General features: G+C 41.0%; 2 protein-coding genes across 2 annotated transcripts in view; one reads left to right on the top strand and one right to left on the bottom strand.

Annotated features, from left to right (window-relative positions):
- VSNL1 (visinin like 1) overlaps window positions 1–14973 on the top strand; it is a 95456-nt gene extending 80483 nt beyond the window's left edge. Inside the window, exons 3-4 of the mRNA XM_088135823.1 lie at window positions 11827–12042; window positions 13916–14973. Coding sequence (XP_087991949.1) covers window positions 11827–12042; window positions 13916–14113 — 414 coding nt within the window. The 3' untranslated portion in view covers window positions 14114–14973. The remainder of the gene's footprint in view (window positions 1–11826; window positions 12043–13915) is intronic.
- Window positions 14974–14995: 22 nt separating this feature from the next.
- SMC6 (structural maintenance of chromosomes 6) overlaps window positions 14996–25246 on the bottom strand; it is a 55137-nt gene continuing 44886 nt past the window's right edge. The window contains exons 25-27 of the mRNA XM_088135811.1: window positions 19130–19279; window positions 18703–18800; window positions 14996–17109 (exon numbers count right to left, since the gene is read on the bottom strand). Coding sequence (XP_087991937.1) covers window positions 17004–17109; window positions 18703–18800; window positions 19130–19279 — 354 coding nt within the window. The 3' untranslated portion in view covers window positions 14996–17003. The remainder of the gene's footprint in view (window positions 17110–18702; window positions 18801–19129; window positions 19280–25246) is intronic.

The raw sequence follows: 25246 nt of genomic DNA, 5'->3' as shown, positions 1-25246 counted from the left end.
AAGCATCAGTAGCATCCTTAATAAAAACACATCGATTAGGTGGTTGAGCAGTTTACATCAACTCAGGGTATATTTTCCAGTGCCTGTCAGAAGGACTGTTTATGAAAACAATAATTTTGAGGCATCTCTTCATCTGTGTTTTGTGATATCTATAAATAGAATTAATAAATTTCTCCTCAACAAGATGTAAATATTCTAGGTAAGCTTAAGGCTTCTGGAAATGAAAGAGTGGATGGAATCACAAGATTTATGCAGATTGAAAATACAGTTTGATTTACTTATTCAGGAAGGGAAGAATGTATATTATTTTCAAACATGACTGCAATCTTACATATCTACTTATGGAAGTAAGTCCCAGTGAAATTCAGCAAAGCTTATACACAGGTAAATAAATGAGTTGCAGATTGTTTACAAATGAGGATCAGCCCACAAATTTTTTTGTAATGGACAACTCAGGATGGGGCTAAAGTTCCCCAAATGTGGATAGGCTCCTATGCTTGTAGCATTGATTTATATAGTAGACACCAGAAGAAAAATGGCTGGTAAAAAGTTCTTCATCATGCCATTTTAGAAAAGTGTATCTATTTTTAGAAAGTATAACTATTGAATCTACATCCTTCATCCACAGACACAGAGGCCAAGGATGGTGCAGGGGGGGAGAAAATGTTGGCAAGAAATCCTAGATGTTCACCTTAAAAAAAAAATATATATATATATAAAATGTATTTATTCCTTCCTACCTTTTTGTGGCCCTTCCCTTCACCCTGTCAGCAATGCTATTGCACTTTTATGTATGATCAGCTGAGCTCGTCACAATCTGCTGTTACAGATGTTAAAATGCCCGCCATCCTATGTGCTGTTTAGGTTTGGGTTCAGTATAAGTGGGAAGCCTACTGTTCCAGGCAAGCACACCAGGAAACAAATCCAAGTGCTAGAGGGGGGTACAGCTCAAAGGGGGCCTGCAGACATTAACGCCTTTTCCTGAAGCAAATGAACATCAGTGGCATTAGGTATACGCAGGAAGTGCACACGGAGATTCTCTTCCCAAAAAAATCCCTTCCCACCCACATTATTAGGCACTTAGGCTTTAAAAGCATGTAGGCAATTTGTGGCCCCCAAGCCCCCTCCTTTTTTTTCTTGGGCAGTCCTGGGACTTCCTCAGAGTATGTGACTGAAGGGTGGCAGTGCCATGTCACATCATTTGTGAAGCAGGAGCTTAGGAAGGGAAGCACATTCAGAGTTGCAAGATTCTGTTACTATGGCTGTTCCAATAAAAGTAGCTTTGGGTCTATGTGGTATCTGTTTCTTAGTCTGTGCTACCTTATAGGGCTGGCATTAATCTTGCAAGTCTGAATGTGTTTCCCTTCCTCCCTCTTTTATCTTCATGTGAATTGGAGGGGTGGGGCTGTCTGAGTCGTTTTCATAAACCACCTTCTTGGTCTGAACTCAAGCCTCATTTATCTGATTGTTGGCTTGGCAGCAGATCTTCTCCCTGTCCTTCAAGGCCATCCTTTATACTTACTACACCCGGGGACAGCAATGGCGGACTGAAGATGGCTCCACTTTTGCGGAGCTGACAACCATGGCAAAAAGAGGAGCTGGTGAATGGATCGGCTGGCTGGGGAATTCTGGGAGTTGAAGTCCGCTCATCTTAAAGTTGCCAAGGTTGAGAAACACTATAGTCTGTGGATTTGAAAATGGATTTTAAAATGCCAGAGTTTAAGAATGATATGGAAAAAGATGCCAAAATGGATTTACAAATGAAACCAGCTGATGTTATAATAACTAAAGGGGACAGACACATGAATGGGATTTCTTTTGACCGGGACTGAATGACAAGGTTTTAAGAATCTGTTTATAAGTGTGAAGAGATTTCTTTTGCTTCACTTCTTAGAGAAAGTGATGTTGGATTACAAAATGGCTTTTTTTTTATTAAGGTTAAAATACATATGTTATTATTTTTGGTAGCTCTTAATAGACTTTGGTGATTAGGATTGAATGATGAGCGTTTATACTTTGATTACTGATAAGGGATGAGTTATGAGAAGAGGAGATCTTTTTTTTCTTTTTCTTTTTATTGAAATGCTAGAAAAGGTGTTAAGTTACTGAAATTGTTTATTCTTGTCTGGGGGGAGGGGGAAGTCATGTTTTATATATTCTGTTTTTCTTTTCTTTTTTCTATCTCTTTGTACTTCTCTTTTTCTTTACTTTTTATATTTTCTTTAGTTTGTATTAGTCTTTTATCTTTCTGCTTGTAAACTCCAATAAAATTATATATGACACACGCACATACACACACACACACACTTACATATTACACCCAAACCTGAAGTGGCTTCCCTGATTTAATGGCAGTTTGATAGCAAAAACCATAAATAGTTGAAATAGCTATTTATTTCAATTCACCCCAAGACTCAAAGTGGCTTGCAACTACAAATTCAGACAAAAATACCCCCCACCAATAAAAACATCATTCAAAAACAAACAAATGAAAAACCTGAAGACCAACTTTCTATGTTCACCGTGACTCTAGAAGGGGAGAATGGGTGGCCCAGTCGATGTTGCTAAACCACATCTCCCAGCAACACCAGTCAGGTGGATGGTGGGATGGGATGCTGAGAGTGTAAGTTATTGACTTAGGGAGGGCAGCACATTCCTCACCTCTAGTTCTGAATACTGTATCTGTCATGAAGTGAACAGGATTTAGTAATAAAATTAAGATCTTCTTAGCATTTGATTAGATGCTTTCTGGGCCTCTGCTCTTGTGACTTTAACCTAGGATTCTAATATATTTACTTCTCTGATAGCTTCAGTAGAATTTTTAACAAAGATGTGTTCAGTGTAGAGTCTTGTGTTAGAGGAAAATCAGTTGTCAAGTTGCATGGAACTACCCCCCTCCCCAGTTGACGTCATATTAGAGTAATTGTTTCAGCTATAATGCCCACTGGGGCTGTGGTTAGCGTTGCTTAAGGGCAAGATTGCCAATATGCTGGCCTGTGGCACTGCTGTGACTGCCTTTAACTTCTCATTGTTCAGATCTAATTAGAGAACACTGTAATTCAAAATCAATTCATTTCCTGCTGGTTCATAACTAATTCTCCATCAGTGTGAATCAAGAGATTATTCCTGCAGGTTAGAACTTTATTTACAGCTGCAATTGCATCTGAGACCAGCCATGTACAGAGAAGTAATAAATAGGCAAGCAGTTGTCATTGTCAGCTGAGTTGGGGGTATTTTTTGTGGGGGGAGGGAGGGAGGTTAGGTAAAAGAAAATCTTCTTTAACAGATAGAAAGACCCCAAGAGTCCTAGGAAGACAATTCTGCTAAGAAGAGCTTGTTCCAAGCTTTATAATGGGAACGTCCTGTGTTTTTCTCATGGGAGAAACTATGTCTTCTTTAACTGTCCAAGAGCATTGTGGGAGGCCCCATCCTACAGCACAACTTGATGCTTAAACTAAGGAGCACAAGCATGTCCTGGGCCCTGCAAAGGCCTTTCAACACGGCTTCCCTTTGTGAGGCAACCACAGGAAAGGGTGTCCTGCTGGGCTTGGTCGATTTAGGCATTTGGCAGTTGTATTCAGTTCAGAGATGGAATTCTGAATCCATCTGCATGTGTAGAAAAACAAGGGCCAAGGCCGGTGTGCGTGGAGATCATGCGAGCACTTGCACTAGCCTTAGACATTTTTACAAACATTTCTGATACTCTGAATAGCAGACGTCCCGTATCATAACTCCCTTTTGATATTTTTCCCCCCTTTAGTTTTAAAAGCATTTGTCAGGAGCCATGTAGAGAAGAGTGGGAGATTTTGTTCTAACCTCCTTCTGTCCTCTCCACGCCTCCACCTGCATGCTGTACATTGTATACTGAACTAATTTCCTTGTTGTTTGAATCCCAGCGGGGGAATTCAGCTTTTCCTCTTAGATGATGCAGGAGGTGGTGGAAATGAATGCCTTGGAGAAGGCCCTCCCCTCCTGTTTACAAGCCTAAGGAGACCAATTCTTAACAGATTTAGTTTCCTTATTTGTTTTATACTGCACTTCTGTCTGTGGCACTCAGAATATTTTATATGGCTATTCACCTGCCTTATTCTGCTTTTACAACAACTCAGTGAGGTAATTTAGGCTGAGTAGTTGCGGTAGGTAGGTAGGTAGGTAGGTAGGTAGGTAGGTAGATAGATAGATAGATAGATAGATAGATAGATAGATAGATAGATAGATAGATAGATAGATAGCTTCAGAGCCAAATGTGAGTCTCAGTCTCATCAATCCTATCTGATAGTTTAAGCCAGGACTGTGGAATTTAGGGTACTCCAGATATTTTGGGACTACAGATATATTTATTTTATTTATTAATAAAATTTATACCATCCTCTTGGATTCTCAGCAGTTTACGTGACAGCCATGCATCCAGAAGTGATAGGAGCTGGTATTGCAACAGTATTTTAAAATTATAGAACGCCCACTCCCAGATGGAGTTACCACCTTTTCTCACTGACCAGTGGCCAGGAAGAGAGAGACTCAGCCAAAAAAAAAATGTCTAGCAACAGACAATGCTGGTGGAAGCTTCACCTGTTTAACATGTATTGTCTGTCAGGGTGGTCTGCAAGAGGGAGTCAAGAAAGGCAAGATGGCAGTCTGTGACCTGATGATCAAAGCCCTGCCCCTTTTTTACATGGGTAGCAACAGTTTATTGTTATAATTCAGGAATAATCCAAACACAAGAGAGCAACACACCAACCCAGAGCTGACACCCAAAGAATCTGCAGAAGGTTGTAACATGGTAGTTTTCTTGTTGCAAAGTAACCCAATATTGACCACTTTTTGTTCAAGGATACTTTCCTTCTGCAGCTCTTTGCAGAGAGAACAGATTCTTTTGCATAATTTCTTCAGAAGTTCAGCAGAATCTAGCCATTCTTGAAAAACAGCTGCAGGCTACTTTTAGTGCTTTAGGATACTACACACTTATTTTTGCTAGTTCCAGATGTTAAAGCATTTGGCCTCGTGCTCAGGAAAAGTATTAGCTTCATGTTACTGGATTTGAGGCTACTGAGATTATTAGAATCCTGGTAGCCTGAGAAGTTTTATTATATTATCTTTGTGTGCTTGTGAATCTTACTGTATGCTTGTGAATTGTTTTCTTAGTGGGATAAAAATTCGGCTGATTCCAAATAATGCACACAGGTCAACAGATTTAGAGGAGTCAGTTATCCATACGGAGTTTAGAGCTTGAATTTATAAACTGTAAATGTTAGCATTTTACAGTTTCTGTAGAAAATTGAATGCTTTCAAGTAATTTCTGCAGAAAATCGAATAATGAAGTCCTTGGGGTTCTCTGAGATTGGTTGTTTTCTTGCAAACATTTCGTTACCCGACTAGGTAATATCTTCAGTGCTAGAAGGGAGTGGGAGTTGCTCTCAGTTTATATGCATTAGCTTGCCCTGCCAGTCTTGGTGGGGGAGTCATTTTCTCCTTGATAGTTCCTAGATTAGGCTGTTGTTTACCACTTGATTGTTTGTCTAAGTTGGTAGTTCCTTGATTAGGGCATTGTTTACTGCTTGATTGTTTGTTTGGTGTTAATCCTGGTGTTAATCTGGGTGTTGATTGCTGGCAAGGTGTTCTGGTCTTTTTGTTTCCTTTTTATTGTCTGTTTTGAGTAGTGTGTAAATGTTGTTTATCTCTATGTGCCTGTTGATGGCTGACTTGTCTGAGTACCAGGCTTCCAGGAATTCCCTCCTGTTTTTGGATATAGGAAGGTCTAAGATGCTGACAGTTTCCCAGTTGAAACTATGGTTGAGTCTGTCCATGTGTTGTGAGATTAAGGAGTTTTCATTGTGTCTTCTGACTGCTAGTTGGTGTTCATGGATGCGCTCTGCTAGCCTTCTGCCTGTCTGTCCTACATAGTGGATGTTACAGGCCTTACACTGTATGTTGTAGATGACTCCTGTTTTTTCTTCTTGGGCTACTGGGTCTTTTGGTTTACTTAAGATGTTTTGGAGGGCTTTAGTTGGTTTGCATGCTATGGTGGTGTGTGTGGTTGTAATAGTCTGTTGGCTGTTTCTGGGATGTTTCTGATGTATGGCAGTGCTATCTCTTCTATTGAAAATTGTATAGTTTAAATTCCTTCCTTCCTCACTCCCTCACTCCCTCCCTCTGCTTTTCCCTTGCAAGAAATTGAAGTGACTACAATTCTCTTTATATTCCAACCATTGGTAGAAGTTTGATCATTTTAGTACCATAAGCATTAGTACCATTGTGTTGAATGCAGAATTGTATTCAGCTGGAAGAATAGCTCACACTGGGAGAAATGGGCCAGGAGACTATATTGGTTGAGTTTCCTCCTCTCTTTTCAGTCCTAGCACAGCCTTCCCCATTGCTCCAATGAATCCCCTCCCCGTGAGAGCAGGTTTTCAAGGGATCCAAAGGACTGCAAAGTAAAAGTAGATCATCTTCTCCTCTCTCAGGCAACAGGAAATCTCTGCCACATCAAAAGCCTGCTGCTGGCCGAAGGAACTTTCCAACCTCCTGGAGGATTTTGGTAGTTCCAAATCACTGCTTTTTTAAAATGCATTACAGATAGTCCTTGCTTAACAAACACAATAGGGACCGGAAAATTGGTCATTCAGCAGGGCGGTCATTAAGTGACCAGACCCAAGTTTACCATTTTTTGAAGGTCATTAAGCAAATCATTTGGTTGTTAAGCTAATCCAGCTTTCCTAATGAATGTTTTTTTGCTAGAATTTGCTTAACAACCACATGATACAGTTAATGATCACGTGATTTGCTTAACGACTGTCATAAAAAGGTCGCAGATCATGATCACGTGACCACGGAGGGTGGTGTGATAGTTTGCGATGGTCATAAGTATGAGTACAGGTTGTAAAGCACTTTTTCCAGGGCCGTTGTAACTTTGAACCATCGTTAAATGAACAGTCATTAAGCAAGGACTACCTGTAATTGGTTGCTCATAACTTGTGTTTTCTGTAGTTTCATGGTGTCAGAGTTTAGCTTCTGCGGAACAAAACAAAACAAAATAGATAGGAGGATCACATAACAGCCAAACTACGTTTTCATACATGCAGATTTTTGTTCTTTCAAAAAGCTCCTAAGGAAATTGGGAGCTGTTTTATCATGTGTCTGATGCTGCATTGTTTGTATCTCTGTGATGCTGGCTTCTTTGAGTCCCCAAGAGGAAGAAAAGGGGGTTGGAGATCTTGTGATATCTGTGTCAAACTGCTAAATCACTTTCAAAGGCACTCCTTACAGGTAGAGAACTTGATATTAATGTCTGCATGCTAAAAAGCAGTGTCTCTTTTCACAAAAGCACCTCTAACTTATTCAGAAACAATATCTTTTAAAAGAAGTCTCTGAGCTGACAGGAAAAACAAATGTGAAGAAAACATTTGCATTATAATTTTCCTGTGGACTTCAGGCCGTGATTTCAAAGGAAAAGTTTGACTATGAAATTTAAAAGCAGGGTTTTTTTTTAAAGGCCCCCTTTTTCCCCCCTCCTCCTATCATTTGCTGTTTTCATTTCCTTGCTGCTGGAATCCAAGTAGAATTCTGTGTGATTTCCATTGGAAGCAGAGCATGTGGGAATTCAAGATGGAAGCGTTTTATTCTCAGATGCAATTATCATAAGTACTGTTACTTTGCTGGAAATGAACATTAGGAAAAGAGGTTGCCTTCTACACAGGCAGTGCAAGCTTTTTTTTTAATGCCAATGATCACTGGAGGGCAAGATTTTCATTGCAACATAACTTAAGAGTAAAGGGTTACCTTTCCAGTTTCCTCACTTTACAATCTCAGTTGAAATAAGAAGCACAGCTATTACTTTTTTTTTAACCTGTGTGCAGTTGCTAATTGCACTTAATTAACTGAGCTATTCTTTTGATTAATTAAGTGTAGATAGCTATTTAAAATCGACACAGACATTTTTACTTTTACTTTTAACTTTTTTTATTATTAAGAAGGGAACCTCTCCTGACTTCTTTTATGGCTGGGAGGGTAGACGGGCTGTGATTGAACCTTTTCAGGGATTCACAACTGGGAAATCGTTGAGAGGGCTGAAGTAGAAAAAAACAATTTCTTAAATTTTCTTCCATTTAAAGATCTAGCACCCCAAAGTCAGGAAAAATGTAGAACTACATGCAGCAGTTTCCATGGTGTTTCACTATATTTTAAAGATTTAGTTTTCTGTTAAGAGCTGAAAAGAAAATGTTCACATGTGAAACAATTCAACTAGAAATACCTATTTTTGTCCATTTATCTTTGCTGAATTTGAGCATGTACACCCAGTCAGAAATGGTCTCTGAGATGTTAAATGCCTCAAGACTCCTGCTGTTTTCACATCTCAGCAAGAAGGTACAGTGTTGGCTTTTCATTATCAGCCTGAAGGAAGGTGTCTTCTGGTGGAAATGCAGTTCCATATGCTTCTGAAATACATTTTTCTCTGCAGAATTACAGCTGAGGAATTCTTACTCCTCAGGAATATAGCTTCACCCTTGTTTCTTTGTGACATGCTGTTTAGAACAGCTGGCTCAGTAGAAAAAAGTTTATCCATTTTTATTAGATAAATGTATGGACTTATATGCCTCCTTCTCTCTAGAGTTCTAGATGGCTCACAATAAAAGAGCTATCTATCAGAATGGGATATACAGTCCACCTTTTAAGCTTTCAGAGCAGGGAGATACAGATGTTACAATATGTCCTGCCTCTGTGTATAGGGTTTTACTTGACTTTTTCTCCACCTTCAACATCCCCTTTCTGTTTTTACACAATGTATATCCTGGGTAGTATTTTCAGTTACCCTGACCACCAGGAGGCAGGCATTAAATGCCCCGTTTCCTCCTATTTGGACAGGGGCATGATTGTAGATATCATTCTGATAGCCCTTCCTGATAGTCCTGATAGTCCTTCTTGCAACTGCTGAGCCCCAGGACCTGGATAACTCCTAAAACTAATGCACTGAAAATAGTCATCTAAAGTGCAAAGGTTCATGAGTTCAGTTCCCAGTTGAAGGTCTGAACCTGTCAGGCCTAGCCCAAGGAACTCCAAGAGACCATGTAGATTTAGTTCAGCAATGTTTATTAGCTACAACCTCTAGCAAGAACCTTCCCAGACTGAAACCCCAGTTCCCAAAGTCAGCCAGTCACAGCAGTGTTAATTCCTCAGAGAGGTGCCAGCTTCATCCTCTTATCTCTCCCTCGTCCCTCAGGAGACAAAAGAGCATGTTTTCCTCTCTGAGTTTGGCCTTCATAATTCCATTCCATCACAGAACCCCATAGAATAACATCTGGCCACCAATGTCTGATGAGTCCTAAATAGGATGAAACTGCTCACGTAGTGGAGCCCTTGGGGCTCTCTGAGCTTGCTCCATGTGTTGTGAGATTAAGGAGTTTTCATTGTGTCTTCTGACTGCTAGTTGGTGTTCATGGATGCGCTCTGCTAGCCTTCTGCCTGTCTGTCCTACATAGTGGTTGTTACAGTCTTTATACTGTATGTTGTAGATGACTCTTGTTTTTTCTTCTTGGGCTACTGGGCCTTTTGGTTTGCTTAAGATTAAGACTCCTTAATCTCACAACACATAACCATAGTTTCAACGGGGAAACTGTCAGCATCTTAGACCAAGCTAAATCCAAAAATGCGAGGGAATTCTTGGAAGCTTGGTATTCAGCAGCCACCAACAGGCACATAAAGATAAACAACATCTACACAATATTCAAAAGAGACAATAGAAAGGAAAACAAAAGACCAGAACATCTCCTCACCAGCAATCATCACCCAGAGAAGCAGAGATTAACTCCAAGATTACCACCAGACATACCAGCACTAAACAATACCTTAATCAAGGAACTACCAGAGGGAAAAAATAAAACAAAACAAAGCCCCCACCCCCACCAACACTGGCAGGGCATGCCACTGTATATAAACAGAGAGCAAACCCCACTCCATTGTAGCACTGAAGATGTTACCTAGCCAGGTAACAGAACGTTTGAAAGAAAACAACCAAGCTCAGAGAACCCCAAGGACTCCACAGTTCAACCCTGAGCTACACATATTCGCTTCTGTTGATACGTAGTGCCTACCTCTTGGTGGTCAGTAACAGAGCTGTAACCTATTCAGAGTTCAGCTGCCTCTAACAGAGAATAGTTTTGCTGAGCACCCTTTGGGACTAACGTGTATGGCTGACAGACAGATGAATGCTGATCTCCCTTGTGCTAGCCCAATCTACCTACTGTCTCTAATTCAGACTCCCTGCCTTAGACCGTATAATATTCCCATATTTTCTTCCATAGCATATAACATGCAGTGCACTTTTTTTCCATCTCCATTGAGTCCACTCAGCTGTGCAGTCACTTCTATATTGATTCAGGATTAACTAATGTTAACCTACATACTAATACATTCTGTGTTACTATGTACATTTAATTTTTGCTGAAGTTGCTAGTCCTGACATCCTCCGATTCTCCATTGCCATGATGCATAAATGTCTGTATCCCAAGGAGGCATTATAATGTGTGTATCTTGTGCATATGTGTAGTGTGTCCCTATCCTTAAAAAAATTATCCTGAGTATGTGTGAAAGGAAAAGACAAAAATAATGAGGAAAAGGATTGAAATTACTATTTTCACTTCTGATTACTGTAATTTTTCAAAATCTCTTTCCCAATAGTGTATACTAGTACTATCAGCTTTCATGGTTACACCTTTTGCAATATTAGCCACACAAATAATAAGAAAATGTTATGATTAAGTTATTTGCATTTTTAATCACAAAGGGAATTAAACATTATGCAAAGAAATCAGATATATCAAGGACTACATTCTCAGTAACTGGTTAGAATAATTCTACCTAGGTAGAAGATGAAAGAGTCCATTAGATTATTTCAGGTCTCTTCATGTAAGACTTCATAGTCATTGTCTGATTTCAATCCCATTCTAGATCACAGTGCTAGTCAAATTACTGTAACCATCACCTCTTGTTTTGTCTCCTTTCCCTGTCTGATTTTTAACCTCCCAAATTTTGTGATAAGCAACCCATATCCAGAACCCGTGGCTCCCAAACCTCTCACAAGGTTGAGTCAAGAGCATTAAAGATTCCTCCCTTTGCTCTGATTCTATTTTGGAAGACTTTTTTGCTGCATTTTATAAGTATTTCTCACATCTTTAGTAAAAATACTTTCCATAAATACCGAGCAGATACTGTCAAATACCTTGGTTGCGCCCAATAATAAAAATGTAGCAGAATGGGGAAATTGATCCTGGATAAGCTGAAATGACAAAAAATTATGACAAAAAATAAAAGTAACTGCTTCTGCTCATTCTCCTGTTAACCTGTACGGAGGCATCCATGAAATTCAATGCTATGAAAGGTTATGTAGATGCACTTCGTCTTCATTTAATAAATGGACAATTTCATGGTTATTAGAATTCATAGCTAAAGCAAGAAATGAAAGAAAGAATGAAAGCCCCGAAGGCCAATAAGTCTCACGTTTCCTGGCACAATCTGACAGCAACTGGAAATAGCTAATCTAGTTTGATTTACGATATTATAAATTCTGCAGGCACTTGATAGAATTCCAGCCAAGATGTCATCTTCAAAGGGACCGAAGGCTAGAGTCTTGGACTTGGATATAATTTCCTGGAAGTCAGTTGGGTTATGATGGCATCAAATGTGCAAAAGGTTGGAATACGAAGAAAGCCAAATATTTCTGAAAAGTCAAGGTGCTTAGAACTGTTTTAAAATACATTCTTAAATCGGACATAGAATCTAAAAGCTAAGGTTTAAGTTGTCTTCTAATACTTTTGTTTGTGTTTAATTTTGTAGTTCTTCCCATATGGAGATGCTTCAAAGTTTGCTCAACATGCTTTCAGAACCTTTGATAAGAATGGCGACGGAACCATTGACTTCAGAGAGTTCATCTGTGCGCTCTCCATTACTTCAAGGGGCAGCTTTGAACAGAAATTAAACTGGGCCTTCAATATGTATGACTTAGATGGAGATGGAAAAATCACAAGGGTAGAGATGCTGGAAATTATAGAGGTAAGCCAAATTCTAGTATCCTCAAGAATCATTTTGTTTCTTGCTCGCTTTCTATTGTGAGCAAGAAACAAAATGTTCTGCTTTGGTGACTTTTTGATGTTTTACCACCTTGAGGGTTTTATGATAAAAAATGAGGAAATATGCCAACAGTGACATAGAATGGGTGGATCTATAAAAGGCTGGGGCTATGTAAGCAGGAGGCCTGATTATCAGTGATGAGATTGCCAGCTGAAAATATAATCTATGCCATGGCAAGGGAATTTGTATGTATTTCGATGCTGTGGAATTACAACTCTCAGCATCCTTTACCATGGGCCATGCTGCCTGGGGCTGCTAGATGCTGTAATACACCAAAATTTGGAGGGCCACAGTAAGGAAACCAAGTTTTTTTATGGACAATGATCACGAGATAACATTATCCTAAAAACTATATCATAAAAGATAAATTTAAGATTTAGTTCAATACCTCCTTCACAGAAAATAATGCACAAGGCAAAATCTATACAATCTCACATCAAATTGCAATGCGATGCAAAATTATCCAATGCACCTAGACATCATTACAGGTAGTTCTTGTTTAACGATCACTTGTTCAGCGACCATTTGAAGTTACAGTGGCGGTGAACGAGTGGTATTTAGAACTGGTCCTTGAAGTTCTGGCCATCCCACCAACCCCACAGTCACATGATTGCAATCTGGGTGCTTGGCAACTGGCTTGCATTTAACAACGGTTACAGCCTCCCGTGATCACATAATCGCCATTTGCAACCTTCCCTGCTGGTTTCCCACAAGCAAAGTTGCAAGTCACTCCAGTAAGTTGTTCACACTCTCTCCCTCCTGGCAGCAGCCACTCCTGGCCCCACCATGCTTGCGCTGCATCTCACCAGCCACCTGCACACAGTCCCCCACCCGGCAGCAGCCACTTACCTGCCTGCCAGCCTGTTTGTGAGCCACCTGGGACTTGCTTAATGACCCATGATCCTCACTTAACACCGGCAACAAGGAGTGCCAGGATTGCCGTCACTAAGCAATGGGGTCACATGATGTCACACTTTATGACTGCATCGCTTAGGGACAAAAAATCCAATCCCAATTCCCATCATTAACCGGGGACAACCTGAATTGACTCGTCAGCTAAAAGGAGGGACAGAGTCTTTGTCTTCTGCAATTCTACAGTAGCTAGGCAACAGTGGCCGTATTAGGTCCTTAGGCCTGAATGAGTAGGAGGGCATTTCCTCACCCTGGTCTAAATCTTAAGCCTCAGTACAGCAATGTTCTTGAGAGAATTCTTTTATTTCCTCCTCCAGAGGGGAAAGAATGTCACTCACTCTAATGGTGACACTGTTGATGTGGTGACAGAATCTGCCCTTTTCCTATTATTGGTGGCCCACTTCTAATTGACAGGGTGTCCCAGTGTGAATCACACAGTAGAGTTCTTCAGCCCCAACAGGCTCTCTGGTAAAAAGTAAATACAGGTGAATACTCCCAACTGCACAGATGCATTCTTTTTACAAAATGCTGACATAAAAGCTCTCCCTAATTTAAGGAAGCAATGCAACAGACTTTCAAAATAAATCGGAAAGTATCATCTCTCGATTTAACAATTTAGACTTTCACAGTGTATTGTACTGTCACCGATAGCATATGTTTAACGTTCTGTTTGATCTACATTTAACTGTTGTGCTTAAATCAGGCTAGATGGCAGAGTTGTTGCTTAAAAGTGTAATCCAATCTTCACTGCCCAGGTAATAAGCCCTGCTGAACTCAGTTGACTATATCTCCAAGTAGACAACTACAGCATTGCTCTATAGATGTTTCAGCTGATAGAGTAATTCTGCCAGATCTCATGAAATTCATATTTTTCTCTCTCAAGGCCATTTATAAAATGGTGGGCACTGTGATAATGATGAAAATGAATGAAGATGGTCTCACACCAGAGCAACGAGTAGACAAGATTTTCAGCAAAATGGATAAGAACAAAGATGATCAGATTACATTGGATGAATTCAAAGAAGCTGCAAAGAGTGACCCTTCCATCGTATTACTCCTGCAATGTGACATTCAGAAATGAGCTTGTATAAAATGCTTTCATGGACTGCACAGAAGTTTAAATGTTCCATTCAGTTTGCAGCTATCTAAACACACACACACACAAAACAAACAAAAATTGCTTGGACTACCTATCAATGGACTTGCTTCTTGTGTTTGAAACACTTGTGTGCATGAGAATGTCAATTGCTAAAGAATTTTAAAAATATCTATTATAAAACAAAATTATGCCACAATGTGATGTGTGCAATGTCATTTCATAAGTCCTTTTTCCTCTGATGCCTATGCAGCGATACCATGCTGCAGAGAACTATACTATTTATTGTTCAAGTTTTACTGATGCTAGTTATGTGTGTTCTAAACTGGATAATGTTAGTGACACTGAACTCCCCATGGTAGTGTAACTGTTCATTAGCAAGTATGTCACCATTCTGCTGTATAGTAGTAGCGGACAGACTGAGGGCAGCTTTAGGAGTCTGATCCAGTCATGTGCTTGTATTGTCAGTGAATATAAATGTATTTCATTTGCATGACTTTTAGGTTTGCCTTAATTCTTACCTCATTTGCATCCTTTCTTTCAAAAAATTAAACAAAAAAAAAGGCTCATGTCAGAGGAATGAAGCATAACACTTTAAAAAAGCGAACCCCACTAAGGTGTTCCCTTAACTGAAAGTTAAACAAATAAATATAGAATATATAGAATATATAGAACATAGAAATATAGAAAAAACACATTTTCAATGCTGTTTTACTGGAAGTTTGAACTGTTTTGTTGGGAGTGTATTAATTTCTGCTTGAAATTTTCATAAGCTTCCAAAAAGGTTGAGATCAATGTCCCCAAATAAATTTATAACATTTGACTTCTCATGTGTTTCCTTTTACACAGGTACTTTGCTGCTAGCGCTGGAATTAAATAGGTGATGAATGCTCTTTGATAGCCAAATAATTCTCAGTGGAGCTTCTGTATATGCATGGGGACTTCACCCAGGTGCTTACAGAACTGAGCTCCAACCATCTTCCATTGCAGGTATAATGGACAGGAGGAATAATCTTAAGGAACAGGAAGAAGAGCTGCAACCAAGACACAGTCAGATAAAAGAAATTTGAGTCCAAAGCAGAAATGTAATTTGAGAAAACATCTCAGACTTGACCCTCCCTAGGTCTCACCAAGAAAAAGAAAGGGAGGGGGGAAGCGTATTCAGACTTGCAGGATTCTGTTACTGTAACCATATAATAAAAGTTTTAGCATTCATAACTTTGGTTTTCTAGTCTGGTCTACCTCAAAGGGCTAACATCAGCCTTTCATAATCCCCAGAAACTATTATGAAAGTCAAGAGTTTCTCTAGGTCTCATTCTTGTGTTGTGCACAGAGCTGCACTCAAAACAGGAAATTCCAGGAATGCCAGAGCACTTGAACTCCAGCACAAGGTTGTATAATTCCAGTCTTAATTTATAGAATAGTTGCTAAAAAAATACTTAGGTAAGTAAAAGGTAAGTAGTGTATGGGTGCCGCAGGGGGGTGGGGGAGGCTGAGGAAGGCCTGGGAGGGCCAGTATAGGCTGTGTGCAAGTCATGGGAGGGCCGGCGCAGGCGGCATGCAAGTTGTGGGAGGCCAAGGGAGGGGCTGGGAGGGCTGGTGGAAGTTGAGCGATTTACCGGAGTGACTTGCAACCTTTCCTGCCGGCTTCCCCATTGGGTTTGTTTGTGGGAAGCTGGCAGGGAAGGTAGCAAATGGCAATCACATGAACGCAGCTCCCTGTGATGTTGTAATCATGAACCGGGCACACAAGTATCCAGATTGCAATCACATGACCACAGGGTTGCTGCAGTGGCCGGAACTTTGAGGACTGGTCGTACATCCCACTTTTTTCAGCGCCGCAGTAACTGCAACTGAACCCCTTCCATCTTGGAAGATAATTAACTCTTCCTACATTAGTGTGGTGTCCATGCAATCAGCTGCACCTGATGCTACATTTGAAAGTGGTTTATTATTTTTCCTTTTTTTTTTTTTGTACTTAGAAAAATAAAACATTTTAAGTTAGTTTGTATCATTCCCAAAGATTTCAAATAACCTCCCTTGCCAAGGAGGCCTTTCAACTGGGTTATGCCGTGCAGGAATGAGCAACTTTTGTTCTTCCAGATGTTGTTTCAGTACATCTGCCTGAAGCTCATATCAGCATGGCCAGTGAGGAGGAATGCTGGGATTTATACTTCAGCTATACTGGCAGGGCCACATAGGGCTTAGTCCTGGGTTAGCATTCTCTATATGAATTACACCAGTATAGCTTGTTCAAAAATAGTGATTTAGAACAATATACAATCGACCTTCAACTGCAAAGTTTTGTTTGCCACAGGAACTAAATGGATAAGAGAAGGATTTGGAAGACACAGTTACGTATACAATAAAGTGGCTTAACAATGTAGTATTTTGCAGTGACAAAGGGAAAAATACAAATTTAGACGGAAATGTTATTAGAGGAATTATTGATAAGGGTTACAAAAATGTTGTAAAAACAGCTAAGCATACTATATAAAATGTATTCATCTTCGGTAATCTTTGTTTACCTCTATTTTGGGAACAATAAAAATATTTCCCACATTCACCAAATATATTATTAATAGCAAACTCTGGCAAGTACTATACAGTAAATGCAATTCATAGAACAAAGTACAAGAAAGAGCATACTGACCGCTATAATTCTGGCATCAAAAGATTTACAAAATCTGAGCATAAAATTCAAACATGTTATGTACCATTAAAAACCTGTTATAAGGAGGGAAAAGGCCACAAGTAAGCTTGAAGAACAATAAAGCTCACATTTCACTGATTTTATCAGCAGTGAACAAAGTCTGTGTGTCTTCCTGTATTATGAAACAAATTAGTAATAGCAGACGAGATGTAACTACAGCACTCATTCTCTATCTTCGTCTTCATTTCTATGATTAAAATTCAGCGTCCTTTGTCCCCTCTCAGGGTCTTGCATTCGAAGGATTCGGATGAGACGACTTGTGGGCAAACTAGATACAAAATGGAGAAACAAATTAGCAATGATTCTTTCATGCAATGTTTTCATACCTGGACCCCACCCGGTTCTTTACTTTGTATGACATTTTAAAATGACAGCCCATCTTTAACCTGTGTAAACATGATCTATCAAAAACATATCAGCATTTTAAATACCAAGTTCATAGAAACACTGGAACTATCTTTTAGGCAAATTAAATGAATAGTCAGTCTAACAATCGTAAGCAAAACTCTAGAGCTGCCAAAACTTTACCTGTCCCTGGGTTAAAGGGAGATATAATAGCTGCCTTCAAGCACCTGAGGGGGAGACTTGTTCTCGGATTCTTCAGAAGAAAGGACTAGAATGAATGGGTGGAATCTGCAATGAAGCAGATTTCAACTAAATGTTAAGAGCATTAACTGTCCTCTACTTGCTTCCAGAAGTGATGGGCCCTTCTTCACGACAAAAATGAACTAAAGCAGAACTAATTAAATGGCATCTGTCAGGGTTGCTGTAGTTGCATTCGTAAATCCTGCAGACTCTGAGCAAGAAGATAATCTACAAGATCTTTTATTATATGTTAAATCCATGGGATTCAATATTGCACAAAGCTACTCTGAGTACTAGGATGTTCATATTCCCATTATGCATTTTTATGAGTTATTTTATAAACTAGTCACAAACCTGGTAGCAATAGCTTTTGACCCAACATATTTTTACTCACAACTGTAACAACGGCAACAGCACTCCTGCTAAATGCCATGTTAGAACTGAATCTACGTAGAGACAACTACTCAGTCTGTTCCCTCCAGATCCTAGTAAACAGGTTCAAGGGAGGGGAGGGGTGCTATTCCAAACTGCGAGGAAAACGTCTTGTTGATCTCCTAAATGATCTCTTCACCCATTTCTGGGGACAATGAACCTAATTACTTAGTGTCAGCCCAACGGAGACCTCTGAATCCTTACAACAGGACTGAAAAATCTTGTTTCTACAAAGGGTATGGACCCATAGGGAGGGAAAAAATTAACAGCATTTAAAAAGTCTACAATTCACAAATGTGTAAATTATTACAAATCATTTAACTAACTAACAACAAAAGTATTCTGCTTAAGAAACCACACAAGAAAGTTGTTATCTCCTGAAACTATGGTTACTCAAGTTAGGATCCAATCTTGTGGTCATGCAGGTCCTCAGAGTTTATAGAAATCTTAATAAGTGACTGGGAGTTTTCATGCAAGAGTCACTTTCATATGAGATGGGCGGCTATATAAATATGATAAATAAATAAAATAAATATGCTGCAATTCAATACAATTTATAATTATATACATATACATCTTTATGTTCTGATTTTTTCTGCATTTTATTTAACCTAATTCAGTCACAGATATTTCTAAAGCTTCAATTTAGTATATTTCATTTCAAAATTTAGCATTCATTGCTGATATCACATCTTATCCAGCATACCTCTAGAACTTCCAATGTAAATTAACCATAAGAAGTATATTTAAGGGTGTAAGATGACTGACATAAATTAGTTTTTAAAAAAGTTAAAAGCCTTAAAATACCTATAAGAATAGGGACCAGGAAATGTACTATAGATACCTCACGTTCTGGGGACTGAGCAAAATAAACTGCCGATACCGTTGGGAGTCTGCCATCTTAAGCATCATGTTCATTGCAACGCTCCGGTTAATCATGTCCTAAAAGATATCAAAGTTGTGCAAAATGTTATTTTTAAAAAACACATTTTATTCAAATTTCCAAAACAATTCAATGTATATTATTGTCTTAAAAACTAGTCCCAATGCCACCCTTTTTTCTTCTACAACAGTCATTTTCCAGCAACTTTGCTTAATTCAGGGTTAGCTTATCTGATTCCTCTGATCATGTCTGCTAAAAACTAGTGGCACAAAACTAGTATAAACCCTATAATAAGCACATAACAAACCAAGAAACAATCCAAGCTACCCCCCAGATCAGCCCATCCATGATCTAATTTTTCGCAATAAGTAAATTCAGCCAACTATACCATAAATACATCAAATTCATCCAAGCATCTGAAAGGAGATTCAGCAATGGACCATAGAGAGAGGATGAAGCAAACTGTGGAGAAGGAACGTTCACCTCCAGATAGAGATTTCACTCCAAGAGCAGCCTTGTTTTCATCTCCATGCTGCACCTTCAATTATATAAGAAGAAAAAAATGTAACTGAAATTATAATATAAGGAAAAACTTATTTCCAGGTGAGGCAAAGCTTTGCTAAAAATTCAAAACATACTTGCACCCAAGAAAACAAACATTAAGCATTATCAAGAAACATGGAAACAATATCCTGTAACATGACATCCTCCTACCCATTTGTGGATTCAGGATATCTAGAAACTTCTAATAGAGGTAGTCCTTAGTTAACGATGGCAATTGGGACTGGAATTTCTGTCACTAAGTGATGCAGTCGTAAAGCACAATGTCATGTAACCACATTGCTTAGCGATGGAAATCCCAGCAATCCCCATTGCCATTGTTAACCAAGTTCCACCGGTCATTAGGCAAGGACCCACCCTAATCCAAGCCATTCCCGGCTTGGTCCTTCCCAGCCCTAAGCCTTGGTGACATAAGGGACTGCCTCTCTTCAATTCCCCCTACCCACCTATCTCCCCTCCAACTCTGCCCTTTTGGCCGCCCTGAACAGCAGCACTTCTCAGCAGCGGTGGCAGCACTGGGGCTGAAGCAGAGGCCCAGAGACTTGAGCAGTCTCAGCTGGCCACCATCACTTCCAGGCCTCTACTTCAGCCCCAGCGCCACCGGTGCCACTACCGGGAAGTGCTACTTCAAGCCCCACACTGTGGCCAGCCACCCCAGCACAAAGCCCCAGCCACCTTGCACTCCGCCAGCCCTGCTGCACCCAGCTGACCTTTACCGTCTTCTTCCTCCCGCTGCTGACAAGACACGCCTGGCCCGGCCCTATGCAAGGCAGCTGCTGGCTGCACCAGGGCTTCTTCCTGAGGTTGCACACACCATTCTCCAATTCACACACTCCATCCTCCAAATCTCACACACTCTTCTCATGATGCTTCAGAAGGATTCTGAGGCCTTCCAAAATCTTGGGAGGAAGGCTTGGTGTGGCCAGCAGCTGCCTCACATAGGGCCAGGCTGGGTGCGCCTCATCAGCAGCAGGAGGAGGAAGATGGCGAAGGTCAGCTGGGCGCAGCAGGGCCAGTGGACACAGGGTTGCGGGGGCAGGTGGGGCTTTGCGCTATGGCAGCTGGCCATGGCACAAGGCTTGAGGTGGCACTCCTTGGTGTGGTAGCAGTGCCAACAGTACTGGGGTTGAAGTAGAGGACTGAGGGCAGCAGTAGCAGGCTGAGACTGCTGAAGGCCCCAGACCTCTACTTTACTCCCAGCACTGCCACTGAGGAGTGCCACTGTGCAAGGCGGCCAAAAGGGTAGACATGGAGGGGATATAGATGGGTAGGGGGAGTTGAAAAGGAGGCAGTCACTTATGGATGGGGTGGGATATAGGCAGGTGGGGGGAGTTGAAGCGCCCCTGTGATTGTAAGTGCAAACGGGCTGCCTGAAATTTGATCACATGACTGCAGGGGCGCTGCAACAGCTGTAACTTTGACGACCAGGCATAAGTATCATTTGTTCAATGCCATAGTAACTTTGAACGGTCACTGAATGAATGGTTGTTAAGCAAGGATAATGAATTTCAATTACTGAAACATACACAGAAGGCAGAACAAGAAGTGGATCTCAGACAAAACCAAAAGTATCGAGGAAGAAAAAAATAGAGCACATCTCACTAAAATCCCAGTTATTGTGACCATAAAGAATAAAATAAAAGCTGGCCAGGCATACGGCCAGCAAGAGCCTTCATAGTACTTTCCAATATTGTTTTAATGATGAAGAAGGGGTTGTGACAGAATATCAAACATATTAACAATATGGGAGTATTGTTAGTAACAACCATAGTAACAACCATACCTTGTTACACACACACACACACATAAATACATACATACACATACAGTACTGTGCAAAAGTTTTAGGCAGGTGTGAAAAAATGCTCTAAAGTAAGAATGCTTTCAAAAATATATATTGTTTATATTGTTTTAACATATAAATTTATGTTTATCAATTTACAAAATGCAAAGTGACCAAGCAGAAGAGAAATCTAAATCAAATCAATATTTGGTGTGATCACCCTTTGCTTTCAAAACAGCATCAATTCTTACACCTGCACACTTTGTACACTTGCACAAAGTCAGGGATCTTGTAGGATTAGACTCAGGTGTATGATTAACCAATTATACCAAGCAGGTGCTTAATGATCAATTTCATATGTAGGCTGAAACACAGTCATTAACTGAAACAGAAACAGCTGTGTAGGAGGCTTAAAACTGGGTGAGGAACAGCCAAACTGCTACTAAGGTGAGGTTGTGGAAGACAGTTTCATGCCACAGGTCATACACCATGGCAAGACTGAGCACAGCAACAAGACACAAGGTAGTTCTACTGCATCAGCAAGGTCTCTCCCAGGCAAACATTTCAAAGCAGTCTGGGATTTCAAGATGTGCTGTTCAAGCTCTTTTGAAGAAGCACAAAGAAACAGGCAACGATGCAGACTGTAAATGCAGTGGTCGGCCAAGGAAACTTAATGCAGCAGATGGAAGACACATCATGCTTGGTTCCCTTTGACATCGGAAGATGTCCAGCAGTGCCATCAGCAAAGAACTGGTGGAAACCAGTGGGACCCAGGTACACCCATCTACTGTCTGGAGAAGTCTGGGCAGAAGAGGTCTTCATGGAAGAATTGTGGCCAAAAAGCCATACCTTCAATGTGGAAACAAGGCTAAGCGACTCAACTATGCAACAAAACAAAGGAACTAGGGTGCAGAAAAATGGCAGCAGGCGCTCTCGACTGGTGAGTCAAAATTTGAAATATTTGGCTGTAGCAGGAGGCAGTTTGTTCGCCGAAGGGCTGGAGAGTGGTGCAATAATGAGTGTCTGCAGGCAACAGTGAAGTCTGGTGGAGGTTCCTTGCAAGGTTGGGGCTGCATTTCTGCAAATGGAGTTGGAGATTTGGTCAGGATCAATGGTGTCCTCAATGCTGAGAAATACAGGCAGATCCTTATCCATCATGCCATACCATCAGGGAGGCGTGTGATTGGCCCCAAATTTATTCTGCAGCAGGACAACGACCCCAATCATACAGCTGAGTTCATTAAGAACTATCTTCAGCGTAAAGAAGAACAAGGAGTCCTGGAAGTGATGGTTTGGCCCCCACAGAGCCCTGATCTCAACATCATTGAGTCTGTCTGGGATTACATGAAGAGACAGAAGGATTTGAGGCAGCCTACATCCACAGGAGATTTGTGGTTAGTTCTCCAAGATGTTTGGAACAACCTACCTGCTGAGTTCCTTCAAAAACTGAGTGCAAGTGTACCTAGAAGAATTGATGCCGTTTTGAAGGCAAAGGGTGGTCACACCAAATATTGATTTGATTTGGATTTCTCTTCTGTTCGCTCACTTTGCATTTTGTAAACTGATAAACATAAACAATTACAATACATATTTTGGAAAGCATTCTTACTTTACAGCATTTTTTCACACCTGCCTAAAACTTTTGCACAGTACTGTACATGTATGGGGATGGGTGGGTGCACGCATGCATGCTCTATTGAGATACTTAGATTCATCCCTTTACTTATTAAACTTGAATTGCAACTGACTCATGGTGGCTTATAAATAAATTATATTTTTTAAAGTCCAGAACATCCAGATAACATTCAGAAGCTACTCAGATAGACACCTCCCTAATTCACTGAACTATAAGAAGGAGGGGATATGCAGTACAATCAGACTTGCAAGATTCTGTTATTATAGCCAATCTCAATAAATCTCCACAGCCTTCCTGTGGAGCTGATTTCATGGTCTGGTCTGCCTAGTGGGGCTGACACCAAGAAGGCTTTTGTGTAGTTTCAGCTGGGTTGGAAGGCATTCCAGACAGTAAGTCATGCCTTACTCATTTCACAAGGGGACTATTGAAATGTGCTCTACAAGTGGCTATCCTTGAATACCATTTGGAAGTTACAGCTGGTCTAGAATGTGGTGGCATGAGAAATGAGCATGCCTTGGTATGCCAATGTGACACCGCTGTCCACAAGCTGCACTGGTTGTCAGTTGGCTTCCTGATACAATTCAAAGTGCTGGTCACCACCTATAAAGACCTTAAATGTATAGGGCCTGATTACTTGACGGACTGCCTGTCTCTAATCACTTCTGCCAGTCCTGTGAGATCAGACAGAATGGGTGTGCCCCAGATCCCTTCAATTAAACAGTGTGATCTACTGGGACCTAGAAAATGTGCCTTCTCTATCACAACACTTGCCCCCCCCCCCGAGATATATATGGTTCCCACTCTCACGATATTCAAGAAGTCACAGAATACTTGGCAGTTCCTCCAGCCCTGGGTTAAGGTGGGTGCAGAGACCCTGTAAAATTTTATTTAAGTATTTTTTTTTCCCAGAAGTGCTTGGTCTGTCTTTTGCAGTTACTGTTTATTGTTCTTAACCCTATAAGTCACTCAGAGTCATGGAGTTGGGCAACCTTTAAATGAATGAATGAATGTAAGTCTTCGTAAGTCAAAAACAGCACTCTGAATTGCACTTGGAAGCTAATCGATAACTAATGCAAGGCAAACACCATCAGCCAGAATTCAGACTCTTGTGTTTTGGACCAACTGTAGTTTATGAGTAATCTTCAAATGCAATCCCATGTAGAGCACGCTATAGAAGACTAACTGAGAGGACACGAACATCTGCTTCAGGAAGGGCACAACTGGTGCATTCTCCGAAGCTGGACAAAGTTCTTCCTGGCCAAGCCTCCACCTGCCCAATAAAAGTAGTAGCCAGGAGCCCAGGAGGACCCAGAAATCACAGATCTGCTCCCTCAGGGGAAGTGCCAATCCCTTGAGAGGCAACATTGAACTGAATAAACATTAACTCTGGCCTACTTAGATTCAGTTTCAGCTTGTTTTCTTTCATCTACATCCCTGAGCCTCCAGACACTGGGACCAGACTTTGATACAACCTCCAGCTGGGCCTCCAGTGGCCATATAAAGCTGCGTATCATCAACCTATTGATGGTTGTGCACCCCAAACCACTAAATGACCTCTCCCAGTGGCTTCATATATATGTTAAACAGCAAAGAGAAGAAAAATAATCCCTACAACGTTCCACAAGAAGGAAGCTACACCGGCTGGAAATGTCCATTAAGGTGTCAGGTTCGGTCAGCACGGGGCTTCAGGGAAGCACGGGGCTTCAGGGAAGCTCGCAGCCAGACCACGCGGAATCCACCGGCGGTAGCTAGCGGGGAAAAGAGGAACTGAAAGCGCCGCTAATTAACGGGCCACCTGCGCCCAGCCAAACCGGAAAACCGCAGCGGAAGCTTTTAACTATAAACTGATAACGGCGCGAGCCAGCGATGAACGGGGCCGCAGGCAGCGAAACAAGATCGCAACGCAGCACAGAACCCGCGGGCTTGCACGTAACGGGGAGGAACCAACCCAGCCGGAGGGGGACTGGCAATCAAGGACAATAGACCCTGACCGATCCTGCCATCATGAACAATCAAGGGGGATTATTGGGGGCCCATAATCCGCAGCTGCAACGTGATCGCGGGGCGGGAAAAAAGCGCGGGAAGGGGGGAATATAACAAGTGATGCAATTATACCAAGCCAGTCCTGGCTTTGCTTGTGACTACTACGTTACGCATGAGTAAACCTTCTTTGTGAACCACACGTGTCACGAGAGTTTCTCTGTCGAACGGGGCAAACCTTACATAAGGTAGAATCAGAACCACTGTAACACAGTACCTCCAATTCCCAAACCCTGCAGGCAGTTCAGCAGGACACTTCAAAAGCCACTGAGAAGTCCATGTACAACCAAGATGGGTAGACTATCCCTATTAAAGTCCCAACAATAGTAATCCACTAGAGGAGGTACCAAGTGGCAGCTAATTTTAATTGGACCAGAAAGTGATCTGACCACAGCAATTTGCTAGATGTAATGACCCCCATATCTGCCATCTAGATCACCATATAACTGCTCCAAGGCAAACACAAGAGCTAATGCATAACCACC

The sequence above is a fragment of the Python bivittatus genome, unplaced genomic scaffold (genome assembly GCF_059951505.1).
Source record: "Python bivittatus isolate LINGU-HERP-01145 unplaced genomic scaffold, Pbiv_v1 ctg000020_np1212, whole genome shotgun sequence".
Classification (NCBI taxonomy): domain Eukaryota; kingdom Metazoa; phylum Chordata; class Lepidosauria; order Squamata; family Pythonidae; genus Python; species Python bivittatus.
This window is presented reverse-complemented; position numbering and strand designations above follow the sequence as displayed.